This window comes from Engystomops pustulosus, unplaced genomic scaffold (assembly GCF_040894005.1).
Source record: "Engystomops pustulosus unplaced genomic scaffold, aEngPut4.maternal MAT_SCAFFOLD_425, whole genome shotgun sequence".
Taxonomy (NCBI): Eukaryota; Metazoa; Chordata; class Amphibia; order Anura; family Leptodactylidae; genus Engystomops; species Engystomops pustulosus.
Window position 1 is genome coordinate 17,236 of NW_027285304.1, and position 9,739 is coordinate 26,974.

Consider the following 9,739-nt stretch of genomic DNA (forward strand, 5'->3'; position numbering starts at 1 on the left):
TGCGGTATGTGATACTGGGGCTGTATACTATCACATCTCTGAGATACCTCCTGCGGTATGTGATACTGGGGTTGTATACTATCACATCTCTGAGATACCCCCCTGCGGTATGTGATACTGGGGCTGTATACTATCACATCTCTGAGATACCCCCCCGCGGTATGTGATACTGGGGCTGTATACTATCACATCTCTGAGATACCCCCCCGCGGTATGTGATACTGGGGCTGTATACTATCACATCTCTGAGATACCCCCCCGCGGTATGTGATACTGGGGCTGTATACTATCACATCTCTGAGATACCCCCCGGCGGTATGTGATACTGGGGCTGTATACTATCACATCTCTGAGATACCCCCCCCGCGGTATGTGATACTGGGGCTGTATACTATCACATCTCTGAGATACCCCCCCGCGGTATGTGATACTGGGGCTGTATACTATCACATCTCTGAGATACCCCCCGGCGGTATGCGATACTGGGGCTGTATACTATCACATCTCTGAGATACTCCCCTGCGGTATGTGATACTGGGGCTGTATACTATCACATCTCCGAGATACCTCCTGCGGTATGTGATACTGGGGCTGTATACTATCACATCTCTGAGATACCCCCCTGCGGTATGTGATACTGGGGCTGTATACTATCACATCTCCGAGATACCTCCTGCGGTATGTGATACTGGGGCTGTATACTATCACATCTCTGAGATACCCCCCTGCGGTATGTGATACTGGGGCTGTATACTATCACATCTCTGAGATACCCCCCCGCGGTATGTGATACTGGGGCTGTATACTATCACATCTCTGAGATACCCCCCCCTGCGGTATGTGATACTGGGGCTGTATACTATCACATCTCTGAGATACCCCCCTGCGGTATGTGATACTGGGGCTGTATACTATCACATCTCCGAGATACCTCCTGCGGTATGTGATACTGGGGCTGTATACTATCACATCTCTGAGATACCCCCCTGCGGTATGTGATACTGGGGCTGTATACTATCACATCTCTGAGATACCCCCCCGCGGTATGTGATACTGGGGCTGTATACTATCACATCTCTGAGATACCCCCCCGCGGTATGTGATACTGGGGCTGTATACTATCACATCTCTGAGATACCCCCCCCTGCGGTATGTGATACTGGGGCTGTATACTATCACATCTCTGAGATACTCCCCTGCGGTATGTGATACTGGGGCTGTATACTATCACATCTCTGAGATACTCCCCTGCGGTATGTGATACTGGGGCTGTATACTATCACATCTCTGAGATACCCCCTGCGGTATGTGATACTGGGGCTGTATACTATCACATCTCTGAGATACCCCCCCGCGGTATGTGATACTGGGGCTGTATACTATCACATCTCTGAGATACCCCCCCGCGGTATGTGATACTGGGGCTGTATACTATCACATCTCTGAGATACTCCCCTGCGGTATGTGATACTGGGGCTGTATACTATCACATCTCTGAGATACCCCCTGCGGTATGTGATACTGGGGCTGTATACTATCACATCTCTGAGATACCCCCCCGCGGTATGTGATACTGGGGCTGTATACTATCACATCTCTGAGATACCCCCTGCGGTATGTGATACTGGGGCTGTATACTATCACATCTCTGAGATACCCCCTGCGGTATGTGATACTGGGGCTGTATACTATCACATCTCTGAGATACCCCCTGCGGTATGTGATACTGGGGCTGTATACTATCACATCTCTGAGATACCCCCCCGCGGTATGTGATACTGGGGCTGTATACTATCACATCTCTGAGATACCCCCTGCGGTATGTGATACTGGGGCATACATAAAGTCAGGAAAATACAGAAAACTGAGGAGGTGTGTCATAACTTTTGGTCTGTGTGGTACGTGATGAGACCCCTCCCCCATTGTGGTAATTGATGTGATGTGACCCCTCCCCCATTGTGGTATGTGATGTGACCCCTCCCCCAGTGTGGTACGTGATGTGATCCCTCCCCCTGTGTGGTACGTGATGTGATCCCTCCCCCTGTGTGGTACGTGATGTGATCCCTCCCCCTGTGTGGTACGTGATGTGACCCTTCCCACTGTGTGGTACGTGATGTGACCCTTCCCACTGTGTGGTACGTGATGTGACCCCTCCCCCCGTGTGGTACGTGATGTGATGTGACCCCTCCCCCCATGTGGTACGTGATGTGATGTGACCCCGCCCCCTGTTACACTGTAAATGACCACAGGACACTTTAGTCTCTGTTACACGTGAATCTCATTATTAAGAAACAGAAACTTTCCCTCCTGCGGGAGAACAGCATCTCCAACCCCGAAGCACAACCTCCGAGTACAGGGCTCCTCCTCCGAGTACAGGGCTCCTCCTCCGAGTACAGGGCTCCTCCTCCGAGTACAGGGCTCCTCCTCCGAGTACAGGGCTCCTCCTCCGAGTACAGGGCTCCTCCTCCTGCCACAACCCTGACCTCCGAGTACAGGGCTCCTCCTCCAGGTACAGGGCTCCTCCTCCTGCCACAACCCTGACCTCCGAGTACAGGGCTCCTCCTCCAGGTGCAGGGCTCCTCCTCCAGGTGCAGGGCTCCTCCTCCAGGTGCAGGGCTCCTCCTCCAGGTGCAGGGCTCCTCCTCCAGGTGCAGGGCTCCTCCTCCTCCTGCTGTGTCACCTCTGACCCTTCTGGAGTTCTGTGACGTTGTGACGTAGGCCCTGGTACTGCTCGCCTTCAGGTCATCACTGGGCCGGTGCCATAGGAGCCCAGGATGGAGGAGAACTATCTGCGGTACGAGGAGAAGACCAGGACTAGGACAAACACGGTCAGGGCTCCCAGACAGGCGGTGGCCGTGGCGCTGAACACCTGCGGGTGCTGGAGCTGCTGGTACCACACAAGGCCCAGGAGGAGCAGGAACAAGGGGACCATCAGGCTGCCAATGTTTACAGAGTCCTGGGCCGGTTCCGGTCCACCAGAGGCGGAGGCAGCGGCGTGCGGGGCCAGGTGGCAGTGGAGGACGCAGCCGTCCGTGAGCTGCAGCGACGCCACAGTCTGAGCGTCATCCCGGAGGAGCTGCCCCTGATAGATGAGGCGAACGCGAGGCTCCTGCCCCGGAAACTGCCCCCTACAACCAGAGACACAGAAAACACTGATGAGAAGCATCAAACAGGACCCGCAAGGGCTCCCGGGGAGCCCACAAGCAACAGCACAGACCTCTTATATACTAACCCCCATAACTGCCCCCGGGGTGCCCACAAGCAACAGCACAGACCTCTTATATACTGCCCCCCATAACTGCCCCCGTGGAGCCCACAAGCAACAGCACAGACCTCTTATATACTGCCCCCCATAACTGCCCCCGGGGTGCCCACAAGCAACAGCACAGACCTCTTATATACTACCCCCCATAACTGCCCCCGGGGCCCCCCCAAGCAACAGCACAGACCTCTTATATACTGCCCCCCATAACTGCCCCCGGGCCCCCCAACAGCACAGACCTCTTATATGCTGCCCCCCATAACTACCCCCGGGGCCCCCAAGCAACAGCACAGACCTCTTATATACTGCCCCCCATAACTGTCCCCGGGGTGCCCCCAACCAACAGCACAGACCTCTTACATGCTGCCCCCCATAACTGCCCCCGGGGACCCCCAAGCAAAAGCACAGACCTCTCATATACTGCCCCCCATAACTGCCCCCCGGGAACCCCCAAGCAAAAGCACAGACCTCTCATATACTGCCCCCCGGGACCCCCCAAGCAAAAGCACAGACCTCTTATATACTGCCCCCCATAACTGCCCCCGGGGACCCCCCAAGCAACAGCACAGACCTCTTATATACTGCCCCCCATAACTGCCCCCGGGGAGCCCCCAAGCAACAGCACAGACCTCTTATATACTGCCCCCGGGGAGCCCCCAAGCAAGAGCACAGACCTCTTATATACTGCCCCCCATAACTGTCCCTGGGGAGCCCCCAAGCAACAGCACAGACCTCTTATATACTGCCCCCCATAACTGCCCCCCGGGACCCCCCAAGCAAAAGCACAGACCTCTTATATACTGCCCCCCATAACTGCCCCCGGGGAGCCCCCAAGCAACAGCACAGACCTCTTACATGCTGCCTCCCATAACTGCCCCCGGGGAGCCCCCAAGCAACAGCACAGACCTCTTACATGCTGCCTCCCATAACTGCCCCCAGGGACCCCCCAAACAAAAGCACAGACCTTATACTGCCCCCCATAACTGCCCCCAGGTACCCCCCACACAAAAGCACAGACCTCTTATATACTGCCCCCCAAAACTGCCCCCCGGGACCCCCCCAAGCAACAGCACAGACCTCTTATATACTGCCCCCCATAACTGCCCCCGGGGACCCCCCAAGCAACAGCACAGACCTCTTATATGCTGCCCCCCATAACTGCCCCCGGGGAGCCACCAACCAACAGCACAGACCTCTTATATACTGCCCCCCATAACTGCCCCCGGGGACCCCCCAAGCAACAGCACAGATCTCTTATATACTGCCCCCCATAACTGCCCCCGGGGAGCCCCCAACCAACAGCACAGACCTCTTATATACTGCCCCCCATAACTGCCCCCGGGGACCCCCCAAGCAACAGCACAGACCTCTTATATACTGCCCCCCCATAGCTGCCCCCAGGGACCCCCCAAGCAAAAGCACAGACCTCTTACATGCTGCCCCCCATAACTGCCCCCCGGGACCCCCCAAGCAACAGCACAGACCTCTTATATACTGCCCCCCATAACCGCCCAGGGGAGCCCCCAAGCAAAAGCACAGACCTCTTATATACTGCCCCCCATAACTGCCCCCGGGAACCCCCCAAGCAAAAGCACAGACCTCTTATATACTGCCTCCCATAACTGCCCCCGGGGAGCCCCCAAGCAACAGCACAGACCTCTTATATACTGCCCCCCATAACTGCCCCCAGGGACCCCCCAAGCAAAAGCACAGACCTCTTACATGCTGCCCCCCATAACTGCCCCCAGGGACCCCCCAAACAAAAGCACAGATCTCTTATATACTGCCCCCCATAACTGCCCCCAGGGACCCCCCAAACAAAAGCACAGACCTCTTATGTACTGCCCCCCATAACTGCCCCCGGGGAGCCCCCAAGCAAGAGCACAGACCTCTTATATACTGCCCCCGGGGAGCCCCCAACCAACAGCACAGACCTCTTATATACTGCCCCCCATAACTGCCCCCGGGGACCCCCCAAGCAAAAGCACAGACCTCTTAATTGCTGCCCCCCATAACTGCCCCCCGGGACCCCCCAAGCAAAAGCACAGACCTCTTATATACTGCCCCCCATAACTGCCCCCGGGGAGCCCCCAAGCAAGAGCACAGACCTCTTACATGCTGCCCCCCATAACTGCCCCCGGGGACCCCCCAAGCAAGAGCACAGACCTCTTATATACTGCCCCCCATAACTGCCCCCGGGGAGCCCCCAAGCAACAGCAATAACTGCCCCGAGGAATCGGCTCCATGTGCCATTCGATTCTAGTCTCACCTTAGGACAATCCCTTTAAGCTCAGACGCTTAGGGAGCCCCCACTGGGTCGTTATAGGAGTGCCCAATCGGAAGTTGAGGCTATTCGTGCGGTACTGCCCCCTGAGAATGCAGTGAGGGGTCCTAAGCAGTGGCCATGGCTGGTGCCCCCTGAGAGTGCAGTCAGGGGTCCTAAGCAGTGGCCATGGCTGGTGCCCCCTGAGAGTGCAGTCAGGGGTCCTAAGCAGTGGCCATGGCTGATGCCCCCTGAGAGTGCAGTGAGGGGTCCTAAGCAGTGGCCATGGCTGATGCCCCCTGAGAGTGCAGTGAGGGGTCCTAAGCAGTGGCCATGGCTGGTGCCCCCTGAGAGTGCAGTGAGGGGTCCTAAGCAGTGGCCATGGCTGGTGCCCCCTGAGAGTGCAGTGAGGGGTCCTAAGCAGTGGCCATGGCTGGTGCCCCCTGAGAGTGCAGTCAGGGGTCCTAAGCAGTGGCCATGGCTGGTGCCCCCTGAGAGTGCAGTCAGGGGTCCTAAGCAGTGGCCATGGCTGATGCCCCCTGAGAGTGCAGTGAGGGGTCCTAAGCAGTGGCCATGGCTGATGCCCCCTGAGAGTGCAGTGAGGGGTCCTAAGCAGTGGCCATGGCTGGTGCCCCCTGAGAGTGCAGTGAGGGGTCCTAAGCAGTGGCCATGGCTGGTGCCCCCTGAGAGTGCAGTGAGGGGTCCTAAGCAGTGGCCATGGCTGATGCCCCCTGAGAGTGCAGTGAGGGGTCCTAAGCAGTGGCCATGGCTGATGCCCCCTGAGAGTGCAGTGAGGGGTCCTAAGCAGTGGCCATGGCTGGTGCCCCCTGAGAGTGCAGGGAGGGGTCCTAAGCAGTGGCCATGACTGATGCCCCTGAGAGTGCAGTCAGGGGTCCTAAGCAGTGGCCATGGCTGGTGCCCCCTGAGAGTGCAGTCAGGGGTCCTAAGCAGTGGCCATGGCTGATGCCCCCTGAGAGTGCAGTGAGGGGTCCTAAGCAGTGGCCATGGCTGGTGCCCCCTGAGAGTGCAGTGAGGGGTCTTAAGCAGTGGCCATGGCTGATGCCCCCTGAGAGTGCAGTGAGGGGTCCTAAGCAGTGGCCATGGCTGATGCCCCCTGAGAGTGCAGTGAGGGGTCCTAAGCAGTGGCCATGGCTGATGCCCCCTGAGAGTGCAGTCAGGGGTCCTAAGCAGTGGCCATGGCTGGTGCACCCTGAGAGTGCAGTGAGGGGTCCTAAGCAGTGGCCATGACTGATGCCCCCTGAGAGTGCAGTGAGTGGTCCTAAGCAGTGGCCATGGCTGGTGCCCCCTGAGAGTGCAGTCAGGGGTCCTAAGCAGTGGCCATGACTGATGCCCCCTGAGAGTGCAGTGAGGGGTCCTAAGCAGTGGCCATGGCTGGTGCCCCCTGAGAGTGCAGTCAGGGGTCCTAAGCAGTGGCCATGGCTGGTGCCCCCTGAGAGTGCAGTCAGGGGTCCTAAGCAGTGGCCATGACTGATGCCCCCTGAGAGTGCAGTGAGGGGTCCTAAGCAGTGGCCATGGCTGGTGCCCCCTGAGAGTGCAGTCAGGGGTCCTAAGCAGTGGCCATGACTGATGCCCCCTGAGAGTGCAGTGAGGGGTCCTAAGCAGAGGCCATGGCTGATGCCCCCTGAGAGTGCAGTGAGGGGTCCTAAGCAGTGGCCATGGCTGATGCCCCCTGAGAGTGCAGTGCGGGGTCCTAAGCAGTGGCCATGGCTGATGCCCCCTGAGAGTGCAGTCAGGGGTCCTAAGCAGTGGCCATGGCTGGTGCACCCTGAGAGTGCAGTCAGGGGTCCTAAGCAGTGGCCATGGCTGATGCCCCCTGAGAGTGCAGTGAGGGGTCCTAAGCAGTGGCCATGGCTGGTGCCCCCTGAGAGTGCAGTGAGGGGTCCTAAGCAGAGGCCATGGCTGGTGCCCCCTGAGAGTGCAGTGAGGGGTCCTAAGCAGTGGCCATGGCTGGTGCCCCCTGAGAGTGCAGTCAGGGGTCCTAAGCAGTGGCCATGGCTGATGCCCCCTGAGAGTGCAGTGAGGGGTCCTAAGCAGTGGCCATGGCTGGTGCCCCCTGAGAGTGCAGTGAGGGGTCCTAAGCATAGGCCATGGCTGGTGCCCCCTGAGAGTGCAGTCAGGGGTCCTAAGCAGTGGCCATGGCTGGTGCCCCCTGAGAGTGCAGTGAGGGGTCCTAAGCAGTGGCCATGGCTGGTGCCCCCTGAGAGTGCAGTCAGGGGTCCTAAGCAGTGGCCATGGCTGGTGCCCCCTGAGAGTGCAGTCAGGGGTCCTAAGCAGTGGCCATGGCTGATGCCCCCTGAGAGTGCAGTGAGGGGTCCTGAGCAGTGGCCATGGCTGGTGCCCCCTGAGAGTGCAGTGAGGGGTCCTAAGCAGTGGCCATGGCTGGTGCCCCCTGAGAGTGCAGTGAGGGGTCCTAAGCAGTGGCCATGGCTGGTGCCCCCTGAGAGTGCAGTGAGGGGTCCTAAGCAGTGGCCATGGCTGGTGCCCCCTGAGAGTGCAGTCAGGGGTCCTAAGCAGTGGCCATGGCTGATGCCCCCTGAGAGTGCAGTGAGGGGTCCTGAGCAGTGGCCATGGCTGGTGCCCCCTGAGAGTGCAGTGAGGGGTCCTAAGCAGTGGCCATGGCTGGTGCCCCCTGAGAGTGCAGTGAGGGGTCCTAAGCAGTGGCCATGGCTGGTGCCCCCTGAGAGTGCAGTGAGGGGTCCTAAGCAGTGGCCATGGCTGGTGCCCCCTGAGAGTGCAGTCAGGGGTCCTAAGCAGTGGCCATGGCTGGTGCCCCCTGAGAGTGCAGTGAGGGGTCCTAAGCAGTGGCCATGGCTGGTGCCCCCTGAGAGTGCAGTGAGGGGTCCTAAGCAGTGGCCATGGCTGGTGCCCCCTGAGAGTGCAGTGAGGGGTCCTAAGCAGTGGCCATGGCTGGTGCCCCCTGAGAGTGCAGTGAGGGGTCCTAAGCAGTGGCCATGGCTGGTGCCCCCTGAGAGTGCAGTGAGGGGTCCTAAGCAGTGGCCATGGCTGTTGCCCCCTGAGAGTGCAGTGAGGGGTCCTAAGCAGTGGCCATGGCTGGTGCCCCCTGAGAGTGCAGTGAGGGGTCCTAAGCAGTGGCCATGGCTGGTGCCCCCTGAGAGTGCAGTGAGGGGTCCTAAGCAGTGGCCATGGCTGGTGCCCCCTGAGAGTGCAGTGAGGGGTCCTAAGCAGTGGCCATGGCTGGTGCCCCCTGAGAGTGCAGTGAGGGGTCCTAAGCAGTGGCCATGGCTGATGCCCCCTGAGAGTGCAGTGAGGGGTCCTAAGCAGTGGCCATGGCTGGTGCCCCCTGAGAGTGCAGGGAGGGGTCCTAAGCATAGGCCATGGCTGGTGCCCCCTGAGAGTGCAGTGAGGGGTCCTAAGCAGTGGCCATGGCTGGTGCCCCCTGAGAGTGCAGTCAGGGGTCTCCTCTCACCTCTTGATGTGCAGGATGGTGTCGGTGGAGCGGACGTTGACCACACGTTCCGTTTCATTCAAGAACTTTAGTCGCAGCGTTATTGTATCTGCTCCGGGGGGGTCCTGAGCTCTTCTGTGCCGGACACTGGGTGACTCGGGTTCGGGGCTCTGTGAGGGTCCAGTAGAGGTCCCATCGTCCTGTGTGACGCCGGGCAATGTCCCATCAGGCTGATTGTGGCCGCTACCAGATTGTCTCCCATCATGCTCCGCTCCGCGTCTGCCGGACGGATCCTCATCTCCAGGGCCCGGAGGTGACCACTGGCCCGATCCCCTCTCAGTCGTGTGGGTGGAAATCCAGGCCAAGACCACGAGAGAAAGCAACAGAACCAAGACACAGAGCAAGGTGACCTCATCACCCACACCTTCTATCAGGGCCATGGAGCGGACACTGCAAGACACAAGGTCCAGCTCAGTACCGGGACATAACACAAGGTCCAGAACCAAGAACATAACACAAGGTCCAGAGCCAAGAACATAACACAAGGTCCAGAACAAAGAACATAACACAAGGTCCAGAACAAAGAACATAACACAAGGTCCAGAACAAAGAACATAACACAAGGTCCAACATCAAGAACATAACACAAGGTCCAGAACCAAGAACATAACACAAGGTCCAGCACCAAGAACATAACACAAGGTCCAGCATCAAGAACATAACACAAGGTCCAGCACCAAGAACATAACACAAGGTCCAGAACCAAGAACATAACACAAGGTCCAGA

The 9,739-nt window shown here is 58.6% G+C and overlaps 1 protein-coding gene across 1 annotated transcript; it reads right to left on the reverse strand.

Annotated features, from left to right (window-relative positions):
- Window positions 1–2,254: 2,254 nt before the first annotated feature.
- On the reverse strand, window positions 2,255–9,528 carry LOC140111337 (transmembrane and ubiquitin-like domain-containing protein 1). The gene is made up of 2 exons (XM_072132361.1): window positions 8,974–9,528; window positions 2,255–3,128 (listed from the first exon to the last, which is right to left on the reverse strand). Exons 1-2 carry the CDS (start codon window positions 9,462–9,464, stop codon window positions 2,786–2,788), a joined length of 834 nt encoding a protein of 277 aa, XP_071988462.1. The 5' UTR covers window positions 9,465–9,528; the 3' UTR covers window positions 2,255–2,785.
- Window positions 9,529–9,739: the final 211 nt, after the last annotated feature.

What these genes read in the sequence shown, in the direction of transcription:
- LOC140111337 (XM_072132361.1), bottom strand. Translation starts at nt 9,464, where the DNA reads ATGTTCTTGGTTCTGGACCTTGTGTTATGTCCCGGTACTGAGCTGGAC. An exon ending in ACCATCCTGCACATCAAGAG is followed by an intron (nt 3,129 to 8,973) that starts GTGAGAGGAGAC and finishes CTCTGGTTGTAG; the next exon opens with GGGGCAGTTTCCGGGGCAGG.